General features: G+C 58.0%; 1 protein-coding gene across 4 annotated transcripts in view; it reads left to right on the top strand.

Moving 5' to 3' along the window:
- Positions 1-9,436: 9,436 nt before the first annotated feature.
- PAX3 (paired box 3) overlaps positions 9,437-13,744 on the top strand; it is a 76,360-nt gene continuing 72,052 nt past the window's right edge. For 2 of the 4 annotated variants that reach the window (XM_058843898.1, XM_058843900.1), the window contains exons 1-4: positions 9,437-9,630; positions 10,485-10,720; positions 12,112-12,241; positions 12,907-13,041. In XM_058843898.1, coding sequence (XP_058699881.1) covers positions 9,546-9,630; positions 10,485-10,720; positions 12,112-12,241; positions 12,907-13,041 — 586 coding nt within the window. In that variant the 5' untranslated portion in view covers positions 9,437-9,545. The remainder of the gene's footprint in view (positions 9,631-10,484; positions 10,721-12,111; positions 12,242-12,906; positions 13,042-13,744) is intronic. The other 2 variants (XM_058843901.1, XM_058843899.1) reach the window with 1 other exon arrangement.

The raw sequence follows: 13,744 nt of genomic DNA, 5'->3' as shown, positions 1-13,744 counted from the left end.
AGATAAAAGGATAAATGTTCATATTTGCTTGTGATCATCTCATTTAAAGCACATCAGAGGCAGCTCCCTGACAAAATCTTCACACAAACAGTACAAGCGTTCCCTTCGTGTTACAAATGGGTCAAGGAAACAACAGGTTTTTCGTGGCAATGATTCCTAATGTTTCTGAAGGGTATTTAAATTTGGTGGCTCACTTTTATTAAAGCTGGAAAATCTTGCAACTTAGCCTGCTTTCACATTTTATCCAGGTGCATGTAGAAATGGAGATAGCTGGAAGAAATGCCTCAACTGCATTAACAAAATATGGATTGTGTCATGGGGGAAGCATACAGTCATACTAGACATATTCAACTGCGTTGATCTTTGATCAATGCAGCATAAAATACTCTTGCTTGTGTTCAGGGAAGGAGCAGTGCTGGCCTTACTGAAAACACCTGGGTCTGAAACTGCCTTCACAGCTCAGCATCTGAACTGTCTCAGGCGTGCTGTTCACATGTCATGCAGATGGAGAGATTTGGCATCAAGGTGATCATAATCTCCTACAAATAGCTTCAAATGAGAAATATTTCAGCTGTTTAAAGAAGATTTTTACAGTAATCAAATACCATGAGGTCGATTAGTCTCATTGGATTATGAAATTTGAGGGGAATAGCTTGAATTATTCTTATTTTTTTTTTCTCCCCCAAACCCACTTCTGATTCGTCAGGAAATCTAAATTTTAGACTTCAGCTCATTAAAAATCTAGGTGCAAGCTATGTTTCCCTATCCTATTTCTAAGTTGTTTAATCGTTTAGCAAAATCTAACAAATCTATTTTAATTATTATTTTGTGATACTTTTAGTAGTGCTATTAGTAATAGTGCTATTAGTAATTATAATAATAGTAATGTAGTAATAATAGTAATAGTGCTATTAGTAATAAATAGCAGCAACAGCATTTGGATTTTGCTTGAGGCTGAGGTTGTTTGTTTAATTGTGTGTTTTCGTGAGTGAAATTTGAGGAATAAAGAGAGAGATAAAGATCAAAAATTGCTTTCCTTTAAAATGGGAAGAATGAAACTTTTTATGGCTTAGAAAAAGTGATGGTGAACAATAATGCCAGCTTGGTTTACTTGTGGAAAATAAGGACTTGTTAGTTGGACAGTTAATATTAGGGCAAAGAAAGTATTCCTCTGTGAAAAAAAAAAAAAATCTGAAATTGTTGAAAGCTCTGAAGTAAATGAAATGAAACCATAAAATAAAAACACACACTTTCTTGGAAAATAGGTGACATTCTACTTTGAGGGTTCCTTCTGCTTTTTTTCTGAACGGGAGAGAAAAGTTTGTTTTCGGTAATAATCACTAATACTGTTAGTTCAGATATTAGCCAGGTCTGTTGCCACTGAAAAAAAAAAACAAAAAACCAACCGAAAAACCGACAAAAAAAAAAGCCCCAACAAACGAACACGGTTAGTTCATTAATTTTTGTGGGCAGTTGTTTAATTTTGGCGAGAGCATCAGCTCTCCCCTGGCTCCGGGAGCTGTGACCGGGGACAGCGCAGGGCCCGCACCGCGGAGCTGCTGCCCCGGAGGGTGCCCGGGGGCCCTGCTGGGAGCGGCCCGGAGCCCCGAATCCCGCGGTGTGCCAGCCCCGAATCCCGCGGTGTGCCAGCCCCGAATCCCGCCGTGTGCCAGCCCCGCATCCCGCGGTGTGCCAGCCCCGAATCCCGCCGTGTGCCAGCCCCGAATCCCGCGGTGTGCCAGCCCCGAATCCCGCGGTGCGCCAGCCCCGCATCCCGCCGTGTGCCAGCCCCGAATCCCGCGGTGTACCAGCCCCGAATCCCGCGGTGTGCCAGCCCCGAATCCCGCGGTGTGCCAGCCCCGAATCCCGCCGTGTGCCAGCCCCGAATCCCGCCGTGTGCCAGCCCCGCATCCTGCCGTGTGCCAGCCCCGAATCCCGCCGTGTGCCAGCCCCGAATCCCGCCGTGTGCCAGCCCCGAATCCCGCCGTGTGCCAGCCCCGAATCCCGCCGTGTGCCAGCCCCGCATCCTGCCGTGTGCCTTCCCCTCTGTGCCAGCCCCGCATCCTGCCGTGTGCCAACCCCGCTGTGCTTTGCTTAACCCAGTGATGCTCTGACGCTGGAAGTGAGCGCTTGGCACCAACGGGAGCTGTGAAGCGGGATCCTTGTGCTCCAGCCTGGGATGGGTGGCTGGGAAAGGGACGGCAACAGCCGGCTCACGGTCCCGCTTGGGGACGGGCAGTGCCCGTGCCCGCTGCGGGGAGCGGGGACTGGAACCGGGAGCTGGAGCCGGGAGCTGGAGCCGGGAGCTGGAGCCGGGAGCTGGAGCTGCGGGATGGAACCGGAGCTGGAGCTGGGGGATGGAGCCGGGAGCTGGAGCTGCGGGATGGAGCTGGGAGCTGGAGCTGGGGTATGGAACCGGGATCTGGAGCCGGGAGCTGGAGCTGCGGGATGGAACCGGCTGGAGCTGGCTGCCTCCTGCCAGCTGCCCCAGGCCCGGGACTCGACCGCTCTCGCGGCGGAGGGCATGACCACAGCCCCGGCATGGACAAGACCCTTCTCCAGTCCTTTCCTCCTTCGTGCTTTCTTCCTCTTTTCTCCTTTCCTTCCTTCTTCTTTCCTTCTTTCACTCTCCTTTCCTTCTTGTTCTCTTTCCTTCTTTCCTTTGGCACTTTCTCATTTTCCCTCTTTTTCACCCTCTTTCTGCTTATCCTTTCCCAAGGATAATTTTAATTCAGTTCATCTTTAAAAGAATAAGCCATGAAATCATATAGCTGTGGGCGAAATACGGATTAATGAATTCAATATCTGTGCTAGAAGGGTCGCTTCTCCCTTAATATCGTTAATTCCTGGCTCCATTGTATTGGACGGAGGGCGAGGGAGCAGGGAGAGAAGTAAGAATGTCCTAAAGACATTTGGGACCGTTGGGATGGAGTGCTGGATGCCTGCCGGTGCCTCTGCTCTGGCAGACCCGGAGTGGGTCGCACAGGGCCGCGGGTGTTGCTCGTTTCTCCAGCCGCTGTGCAAACCCCTCGTTCCGCAGGCAAATGTATCTGATGTTCCGAGCTTCGGGTTCCTAAAGCCTCACGGTCTCTGCTGCAGTAGAACTCCCGGCGGAAATCCATTGTGACACTGCTGGAATGAATAATCTCTGGTGTTTTTACTAGTAATTAACGAGGATTAGACGCTTCGTTTTGAAATGTGGCCGGAAACTCCGGAGGAAGGTGGGGAAGGCAGACGCGCGTTTCCCGTCCGTGACTCGCCGGCCCTGCCCTGCCCTCCCGGTGAGGACACGGCGGGGCACTGCCGCCGCTTTCTGACATGCACCCGAAACTCCACGGTATTATGACTTTAAAGTCATAAATAAATGAGTAACGCCGCCTTTTCCTCCCGTCTCTTGGCAGGGAAGGACCGTCCCTTCCCAGCCGCCGTGGCCCGCTGGAAGGAGCCCCCGGGCCCTGCGCTGCGGGACCCGCAGCCCGCAGCAGCTGCCCGCCCCAGGAGTGCAGATGTATCCCTGTCCTGCCTCGGAGGGCACGTGTCAGTGCGGAGTGGCAGCTGTAGTATCGCTTACTGCAGGATCTGGTAGTAATCAGAAAGGTGAGGAGTTAGTGAAATACATGTTGTATTTATTGCCAGTTTACGGGGAGACAGAGGGCGGCCGGTGCCGCAAAGTGAGCCATTTGTAGGGATAAGTGTTTCAGCCTTCGCCCACGGGCAGCCTCGCCGGTTACGGGGAGATGGATTTTGGCCCTTGCCGGGACCACCTCCCACCCCCTGGGTGTTTGTTTGCTCCCTCTCACGGCTCCCTGCGGGACCCCTGTGGTGAGCTCTACCTCGGATCTTCCCACCACGGGAGTGCTTTGCCGTTACCCTCCAGGTTCCTCTTCCCTCCGTGGTGCTGGAACAGGCGATCCCCGGGGATGTAACCCTCGGAGGACACTCTTCCTTAGGAGTGGCAGAGGCAGGGTGCCCTCCTTTCCCCTCGGCCTCGTCAGCAAAACTCGAGAGTGGTCTCGGACTCGGTTCGGGGATCCGAGGTGTTCTGTCCCCTATTCCTGGCCTTCTGCAGAGCCTCCTCCCGTACTGAGCTGCCCCTTCTCCAACAGGCGCACCGTGGCTGTAAATTAATGAAAACGTAACAACTCAAAAAAGGAAAAAAAAAAAAAAAAAAAAAAAGATGGTGCTGAAACGTGCGGACGGGACATAAAAGCGATGGAAAAAGGTTCAAAGCTTTCAGTGATGACTTTTCAACCTTTATTTATGTGCCTATTAATGCAATATCCATCATGGAGATACGCTCTTTATCCTTTCAACTGATATGCTGGGAATCAATTGGATATGCAGATTACATTTCATAAGTTTCCAAATGTTAATCTCCCCGGCCCTTTGCTGGTAATTTCTTTTTTTTTTTTTTTTTTTTGCCAAATAGTATTATGTTTCTGCCACAAAAAAAAATTAAAAATAAAAAAAAAACCCTCAGTAAAAATAATTAATCTTTAGGCTGCTTGTCTCGATTTATTGCTAAGGCTAGGGCCCAGGTGCCAGCCCAGGAGCCGGCCCCTCCTGCCCGCTGCACGCCAGCTCGGCCCTTCCTAGGGCATCGGGCCCCGGTCCGGTTTCTCCGGGGCGGAGAAGTCTGCGGGCTCGGGCTGCCCGCTGTCCCCTCACGCCGTGCTCTGTGGGCCGGGAAAGGTGTCCGAGAGGGTACTTTTCCCTTGTAAGATAAGACTGGTTCTCTCCCAGCCTTACAGCTTGGCGACCGGGCTGATTCCCGCTGATCCCGCGGCCGCGTCCCGCAGCGCTTCCCGGGTGGCTGTCCCGGACCGCGGCTGCGGGGCTCCCTCCTTCCCTCCCTCCTTCCCTCCCTCCATCTCTCCCAGGCCGCGGCTCGACCAGTCATGTCCCCCACACATCTGGGTCCATAAATGGGGAGGGGTGATGGGCGAAAACAGGGCGCGGGGCGGCTTTCCTCGGAGGGAGTTATGGCTGAGCCTGTTTCTGAGAGCCTGGGCTGTTCGGAGCTGCCCGCTGTGGCCAGCGCGGGATGCCACCACCTGCTGCCCCCCCTACCTGTCCCTCTTCTCCGTCCCACCAGCCCCGACACTCCCCATGGCGTCTGCTCTCCAGCAGGGGATTCAATAACTATTCATATTACACCGATGCCAGATTACTTGAACGCTATTGAAATTTCTCTTCTGTGGCATTTTACAGCTCGCCGTGCTACGAGGTCACTCCCGTCCGAACACCGTCGATACCCGCTTTGCCTTAACGCGCCTCTGGTCGTGCAGCGCTCGCATCCCCCCACGCCCTGCTTGCGGTGGGGAAGGAGCCTCCGAACGCGGAGCACACGCTCGGGGCAGGACAGCGGTTCCTGGAAAGCCCCAGCCCGCAAGCCCAGCTCCGCATCCCGCCGGACACACGCTCCTGTGCCCCCAGCCCTCTGTCCTGCCCGGGAGGCCGAGAGCGGGCGGTAGAGGTTCCCCAAACACACACCTCTCGCTCTGTGGGAGAGGGGAAAGAGGGAAACCTGTGTGAAAGGAAAGACATGAGGCAGCGGGTAAAGCTGAACCGGGCAACCCCGAGGGTCTCCTCGGCCCGAGACTCAAAGCCAGAGGTTTCCTTTTGAGGTGTTTATGGCGAGAACACCGTGGAGTACAAAACAGAAGTTACAGGCGTCCGTACTCAATAGTTTATGCCAGTCTTTACTTCGTTCGTTCTTTCTCGTGGTTTTTAGTGTTAGTGTTTTTCGATTTTCTTTCTTTCCTTCTCTCTCCCTTTTTCTCTTTCTCTTCTATTCCCTCCTCTGCTTTCTCTCTGTCTCCTTTCCTTTCCTTTCCTTTCCTTTCCTTTCCTTTCCTTTCCTTTCCTTTCCTTTCCTTTCCTTTCCTTTCCTTTCCTTTCCTTTCCTTTCCTTTCCTTTCCTTTCCTTTCCTTTTCCTTTCCTTTCCTTTCCTTTCCTTTCCTTTCCTTTCCTTTCCTTTCCTTTCCTTTCCTTTCCTTTCCTTTCCTTTCCTTTCCTTTCCTTCCCTTTCCTTCTCCTTTCCTTTCCTTTCCTTTCCTTTCCTTTCCTTCTTTTCTCCTCCAAGCACACATTTCTGAGTATCAAACTGTAATCTCCTCTCCACGTCCCTTGGAAATAGCCGGGGACTTCACTTGGAAACCCATATGAGAAATGAATTTGTGCACGCAAAACCGGAAACAGTATAATTGATTTATTTCTAATAGAGGGGAGACCAACACTGTTTATCGTTCAGAAATGATTGCCTGTGTTCTTAATAGCTCTAATTTTCACTGTCCATTTGATGTGCTGCAGGTTTAATATAGAGCATTTACTAATCCAATTAAAAGTGCACCTGGCCTGGAAGAGCTCTGTAATTAGCAGGAGCGTTTTTAGCTATTTCCACTGGAAAACCGTGAAATCATCTCTGCTGGCCTAAAGGACTGTAATATGGGGGTGGGGGCGAGGAGGGGAGGGAGGAGCGGGGCCAGGCATTCGTGCCTAATCTTTTTGCCTTGAATTTTTCACAGTTCCCGTGCGGGAGGATGAGGCTGTTTCATCGCGGGGCACTCGGTGTCTGGTAGCGCAGGACGGCGAGGGCGAGACTAGGTGGGTTTCACACGGCTTTCCCGGGCCGTCCCCGGGAGCCTGTCCCGGGGAAGCGCCGCTCGCCTTTGGGGCTGCGGGGAGGCGCTGGGGCGGCGGGGGAGCGGAACGGGGAGCTGGAGCTCCGGGAGCCGCCAGCCCCGACGGGGGAAGCGTCCAGGCCCCTGCCCCGGCCCCGACCCTCGGCCGGCAATGATCGCCGGCAGCAGCGGCGGCTCCGGAGCTGCCGAGAAGGTTCGTGGCAGGGCCGGCACGGGCTGGGCCTGCCGGGGCGGCCCCGGGCGCCACACTGGCCCCACGCAAAAACACACGGCATGCACACGAGGGCACACCGTGTTATGGGAGGGGGGAAGGCAGCTGAGAAACACTGCCCAGGTCGGGATGAGGAACTCCGCTCCTCCTCCTCCGCGGGTGAGGGGTCGAGAAAGCCCCAGTTCCCACCCCTCCTCGCGTGGACGATGATTACTGCCCACAGCATCACAGTGGCACCCGTCGCGATGGGTAGGAAGGGTTTCTGCCCCCATGCTCGGGGCCGCAGGGGTAGCGGTGGGGAGTGAGGTGGCCACGGGGATGCTGCTAGCTGTTAGCGCCGGGTGCGCTCGGTGCGGCCCTGCTCCCCGCCGCGGGCTTCCCAGGCCAGAATTAAACCCTAAGAAGTTCCATCTCTTTTTTTTTTTTTTTTTTAAATAACACTTCTACCGACTTCCTCCCTCCAGTAAAAGGCTCGTGGCGAGTGGTTCGGCGTGGTTTGTGGAGCGCCGGCTCGGGCCGCACGGCTGCTGCCGCCCCGGCACGGCCGGACCAGGGGCCCGGGCGCTCCCCGGCTGCCGCAGGCGCTCCACCGCCCGCCTCGGCCCGGCTCTCACGGAACTGGGTTTCCACAGGGCTCGCTAACGGGTATCTCAGAGCACCGACCACCGGGCTGTTTGTAGAACACAAACGCTTTGTGAAATACACGCTGACTTTCACTGAGAGAGAACTTTTCCTGCCAGCCTCTTCCTCGGGGTGCGGGAGCCTCAGTTCTGGGGCAGCAGGCGGTATTTGGGTCTGTTTGAGTGCATTTGAAAGCGAGGGAAACTGCTCGGTTTGGTGGCCGGCTCGTGGGGCTGGAGAGAGAGGGACCAGGGGCCAGAACCACCCCGTTGTGCAGTGGGTGCCGCTTCTTCTGCGGACCCCTCGCCCCCACTGCGGAGCGGAGTCCGACGCAAACTCCGAGTTTCCCCGGGGGCCGCGCCGTGCTGTTGCCGGTCCGCTTATTATTATTATTATTAGGGCTGTGGATTTCTGCCTAAATAACGCGAACCCCCGCCCACCCTGGGGCCGGCCCCGGCCCCGCAACCATCGTCCGGCTCGTAAAGGGAACGCGGACTGGGAGCCCAGAAAACATTTTTGCCCTTCATTTCAAAGGAGGAAACCTGAGCGATTCTCATCCTTTTGATTGATTAAGGTCTTGAATAACTTGAAGCTCGGGAGTGACAGTTCCTGAATAGACGATTGCAAATAAAGAGCCCTGTGGAAAGCCGGGCTGGCACTTCGGAGTGTAAAGAAGGCGAGTTTGCTGGCACTTACCAAGTTATAAATAAAAGGCCGTGCACAATGGTACCTTCTCTAAGGACAGACAGTCTTTACAACACTCCTGGCGTCATATCCTGCTGTGGGCACTCCAGCTCCGAGGCAGACTTTACCTCTTTTATTTTTCCAGCAGTTTAGTTTGAATACTACAATAAATTCCTGGGAACAAACGCTTGTTAGTAAGGCTTTAACACGCACCGCCTCGCACCCATACATATATAAACGCACACGCACACGCGTGAAACGCAGGGACACCCTTGTCCCACAGGTTTTTAAACGCAGACATCCCCACGGAGACCTCACTGGCAGCTCTTGCTTTCAAAACCGTGAGCACCATTTGTTCCAGAGGTGTTTCTTCTGGACGGAGAGATATTTCTGTTCAAAGTAAATAAGTAAAAGGAAAGAATGAAGGAAGGACCATTTTTTCCTTAAAATGAAAAAGATTGTTGCCCCCACCCCTCCGCTGGTGCTCGGAAAGCGGAGCCAAGGGAAAAAAAACTCTTCATGGCAGCCAGGCGGGGGCTGTCCCGCGGAGCCCCGCAGTGACAGGGGAGCCTGAGGGGTGCGATGTCCGGTCGGGTTGGTGCTTCTCTCCCGGGCTGGGGCGGCCGTCGGGGTAGCGAGTGGGTCCCCATCGCCGGCCGCCCTCTGCTCGCGGGGGAAGGGCCCAGCGGGGCTCTGCCCGCGGGGTCAGCGTGGGGCCGTGCCGTGTCCTGCCGGGCCGATCCGCTCGGTGCCGGTCCGGTCCGATCCGCGCGGTGCCGGTCCGGTCCGATCCGCGCGGTGCCGGTCCGGGCCGATCCGCTCGGTGCCGGTCCGAGCCGAGCCGAGCGGTGCCGGTCCGAGCCGTGCGGTGCCGGTCCGAGCCGAGCCGTGCGGTGCCGGTGCCGGTCCGAGCCTCGCCTGGCGGTGCCGGTCCGGCCGCGCCGGCCGGGGCGATGCTCGGGAGCCGCCCGCTCGCCCAATCAGCGGGGGCGGCGCGGCCGGGCCGGACGGCGGTGGCCAATCGCGGCGGTGCCGCCGCCGGGCCGCGCCGGGCACGGAGCCGATAAATGCTCCCGGCCCCGCGGCCGCCGCTCCCCGCCGCACCGGGGACACCGCCGCCGCCCCCCGCCCCGCCGCCCGCCCGCCCTCCCCGCGCCCAGCCGCGCCGCCCGGCGGGGCTCCGGCCCGGCCCCTGCCCTCCCGGTGCGGGGCAGCGCGGGTCACTGACAAAGGGGCAGCGGCGGAGCTGCCTCCTCCCCGCCCCTCGGCGGCATCCCCCACCCCCTCCGGGACCGCTCCTGATTCGGCGGGGCGCGCTGACAGCGCGGGTCTCCCCTAGATCAGCCCTCACCTGGATATAACCCTGCCGGCCGCTGCCGCCGCGATGACAACTCTGGCCGGAGCTGTCCCCAGGATGATGCGCCCCGGGGCCGGGCAGAACTATCCCCGCAGCGGGTTCCCGCTGGAAGGTAAGGCCGCGCCTGTGCCGCTCCCGGTCGGGAAAGGGATAATCATTCCGTGCCGGGACGCCGGAACAAAGCGGCGCCCCCGGCCCGCCAGAACTGGCGCACGGCGGACTCCAGGACAGCCGCCCGGCTCCCCCCTGGGCTGTCACAGCACGGGTTGTCCCAGGACGGGCACGGCTCTGACCACTACAGCCGGCGGCTCCGGCCTCGCACCCTGCGAGCGGCCCGTCCCGGTAGCGGGAGGAACCGACCGGCCCCGGTTCTCTCAGTGCAGCGAAGGGTGGTGATTTGGGGAGCCCAAACTTCGGGGAAAAGTTAGGAAAAAAATTAAACTCGAATAAAAGCAAGGCGAATCGAAAGGAAGTTTGGAGCCGTGGGTCGGCACCGGGCGCTGCCAGCGGCCGTTCCCAATCGCGGCGGTGCGAGGGCCCCGCGGTGCCGGGGACTCCCGGGCCCCGGCCCGAGCGAGGACGGGCGGCTGCGGCCGTGGCTTCCCGGGACAGCCGAGCCGGGGCCGGCCCCCGCGCCGCCGGGGACACTGCGGCCTTCCCACACCGCTTCCCCCTTGTCCGCCGGAGCCAGGCGGGCTCTGAAAGCCGGCTCCGGCTGGGTGCAACAGGTGAAGCCCGTGGCAGCCGCCCTGCCCTGCCCTGCCCTGCCCGCCGGGCCGGCGGCGGGGTCTCCGCGGGAGCTGCGGGCCCTGCGCGATCGGAGGGGCGGGCGGGGGTGAGTTGCCTTATAGAAAAGCAACGACAAAAAACTAGTAACAACAACAACAACAACAAAAAAGACGCAGCAGGATCCGAAGGAGACGTTAACGCCATTTACCCTCCTGCCTCCCTTCCCTCCTTTTCTAGTCTCTACCCCTCTAGGCCAGGGCAGAGTCAATCAGCTCGGAGGAGTGTTTATCAATGGCAGGCCTTTACCCAACCATATCCGGCACAAGATAGTGGAGATGGCCCACCATGGCATAAGGCCCTGTGTCATCTCCCGCCAGCTGCGAGTGTCCCACGGCTGCGTCTCCAAAATTCTCTGCAGGTACCAGGAGACGGGCTCCATCCGGCCGGGGGCCATCGGCGGCAGCAAGCCCAAGGTGAGCCCCTCCCGCCCGCCCGGAACGGGACAAATCCCGGTCGCGGCGGCAGGGATCGAGTTCCGACCGGGACACGGCCCAGGCTGGTCGGCACCAGGGTTTACAGTCGGGACGGCGGCACTCGGGAGGGCCGGGGAGACCTTGCGAGGCCGGGGGTGGGCGCAGACACTTATGGGGCACAGCACCCCGCCGTGTTGCTCTCAATCTTCCCGAGGTTTTAGAAAATACTGTTGTTGGAGTTCTTGCCAATAATATACTTTTAATTAAGAAGACGCAAAAAAAAAAAAAATATAAATAGAAACTCAAACGAAAATAGAGCGAAAAGGCTGCTTTTTTGAACGCTTGGCTTTCCAGAGCCCTGCGTGCCCCACGCTCAATTTTCGCGCAGGAGCGCAGGCGGGGTCAGGGCTGCGGGACGGACCGGGACGCGATCGGTCCAGTGGTAGAGCTGACCCAGCACGGCTGGATCGGGCCCTTCCCGCTTTCGTGTAAAGCGTAGCAAAACGACCTGAATTTCTGTCTCTTTACTGCTCCTTCTCCTTCTCTCTTTACTTTTTCTCTCCGCTCTAGAGCTTGCGTGTATTTTTAGCTACGCCACCGAAAAGTTTGCGCTAACAATAATGGAGACGAAATATTTTCCCAAGATTAGGCTTCTCCCTCTCTAGCTTTTCTTTCCCACTAAAGGGAAGTAAAGGCTTGAGTTTTTATTGGAAGTTGTTGCAAGATCCCCCCCCCCCCCCCGCCCCCCCCGGCTTCTTTGATTCTTCTGAAGTAACAAAGCGATGCCCGAACTTTTCCTTTCTGTGTTAGGAGTAGAGGTAATTTTTTATAAGCGTGCAACTCAAACGTAAGGCTATTGCCGGCCGGGAGATCGTTCTTTTTGTTTGATTTTTAGATTTATTTTAAAATCACGAGGATACCGAAGGAAAATGCCGGTACTCGAACCTCTGCCCGTTTTTATTACGCTGATTTCTGTTCGGAGCTGCAAACTTTGTTCAGCCTAAACTGTACTGACCTGGAGCCTCGTTGCCCGGAGTCCTCCGCTGGTCGCGACTTGGCATTTTCTCGGCCGCACGGCAGCCGGTGCTGCCTGATTCGGGTTTTTCCGTGCCGAGGGCTCTGTCCCACCTTCCCGGTAACCCCGGAGGATTTTCTGGGACGTTTCGTTTAACGCGGAGCGTGCTCGTCTTATGCGGCCCGTTATTACCTTCTGTATCTCCTCTTTACCGTGCCCACATTCGGCTGTTTTATTCGGTGTTTGTAAACGGGGCCGGTGCCGGCTCTCGCAGACGGCGGCGCGGGCGGCTCCGGCAGCCCCGGGGCTGTGGCAGCGGCAGCCCCGGCTCCCCCGGCCCTACAGACTGTGCCCGCTCGCCTTGTCTTTACTGAAGCAGGTGACGACGCCGGATGTTGAGAAGAAAATCGAGGAATACAAGCGGGAAAACGCGGGCATGTTCAGCTGGGAGATCCGGGACAAGCTGCTGAAGGACGGGGTGTGTGACCGCAACTCGGTGCCGTCAGGTACGGAACGGGGGGTTCGGAGGGTCCCGGAGGGTCGGGGGCGGCCCGGAGAGGGCAGCGCGGTACCCGGGCGAGCCCCGTTCCCTCGGGATCAGAGGCCCGGGCCGGGCCGGTGCCCACGGAGCTGCCGGCATTAGCTCGCGGTACCTCTGGCGCGTCCCGGGAGGATTCCTGCTCTCGGAGGGTGTTTTCAATTAAATCGCAACTGCATCCCCCTCTCCTCCTCCTCCCGACGCTTCCCCGCCATCCCCTCCGGGCTGCTGCCGCAGGAGGGCTCGGGGCTTGCCGGAGAGCCGGAGAGCAGGAGAGATGGGGATCAGCTCCCTGTGCCGGCGGGCTGTTTGCGGATGGGGCGGGGGGCACACGGAGCTGGAGCACTATTCGTGAGGTGTCCGAGGGTCTTTATCACCCGCCGTGCGGGCTCGGGGGAAAGAAAGATTCTCGGGCGCCGCTGTGCCCGTGCTGGAGTAAGCTGAGGGACGGTGCCCCGTGAAACCCCCGCGGGGACGGGAACGGGCGGCTGCCTTCCCTAAGTCCCGACCGGCAGCGGCCGGGGGACACAGAGCAGTGGCACTGAGGGGGGACTCGGCTCCCCGGGCCGGCCCCAGAGCCGCGGGGGGCTGCTGGGGACGAGCCGGTCACAGCTCTGCACTCCCCCCCTGAAGTGAGCTCCATCAGCCGCATCCTGCGGAGCAAGTTTGGGAAAGGCGAGGAAGAGGAGGCTGAGCTGGAAAGAAAAGAAGTGGAGGAAGGCGACAAGAAGGCCAAGCACAGCATTGATGGCATCCTCAGCGAACGAGGTAAAATCCTGTTTGTCCCTGCTCTCCCTGCGACGGGCCAGTGCCAGTCCCAGGCCCTGGTGGCTATCACTCCCGTCCCCCGGGGCTTGTCCTGGGGCCAGCCAGCGGGAGGGGCAGGGCAGGGAGTGAGCCCTGACAGCCTGGCTGCCGCATCCCGGGGTATCCCGTTCCCCACCGGAGCGACCCTGGGTGTGCAGGAATGGCGCAGGGGTTGGAACAAAGATGGGAATCACTGCTAGCTTGGCTTTGGATAAGCAGGGAGGGTTGGAGCCACCAGAGAGCCCCTCATCACAGCCGTGCAGGGGTTCCTTTCCCAGGGCAAGCGGGGGAGGCGGCAGCTCCATAAAAGGGGCAGTTGTAGCAAAAGGCTGCGGAGCCTCCAGCCTCTGCAGTCCGAACGGGGCAGGGAGACACACGTTTTGTTTTTTCTGCGCTTAAAACTGCTGGGAAGAGCATGTGTTGGTGTTTGGCCCGGCACTGCGAGGAGGTTGCAACCTGAACAAGGCGGAGGTGAAGGGCTGCAGGGGGGACAGCTGCTGCTCCCGTTGAAGCCATGCCTGGCTCCCGGCTGGGCCAGGGGGCAGGGGCAGGCGAGGGCCCGGCCCGGCCGCCTGTGTGTGGAAGTCGCTGCCCAGCACATGCACAGGCACTGGAGAAGGCGAGACAAAAGTACCAAATGAGCTGGTCAAACATTTGTACAACT

This window comes from Poecile atricapillus, chromosome 8, assembly GCF_030490865.1.
Source record: "Poecile atricapillus isolate bPoeAtr1 chromosome 8, bPoeAtr1.hap1, whole genome shotgun sequence".
Classification (NCBI taxonomy): domain Eukaryota; kingdom Metazoa; phylum Chordata; class Aves; order Passeriformes; family Paridae; genus Poecile; species Poecile atricapillus.
Note: the sequence above shows the minus strand (reverse complement) of the source record. Positions and strands in the feature narration are given on the sequence as shown.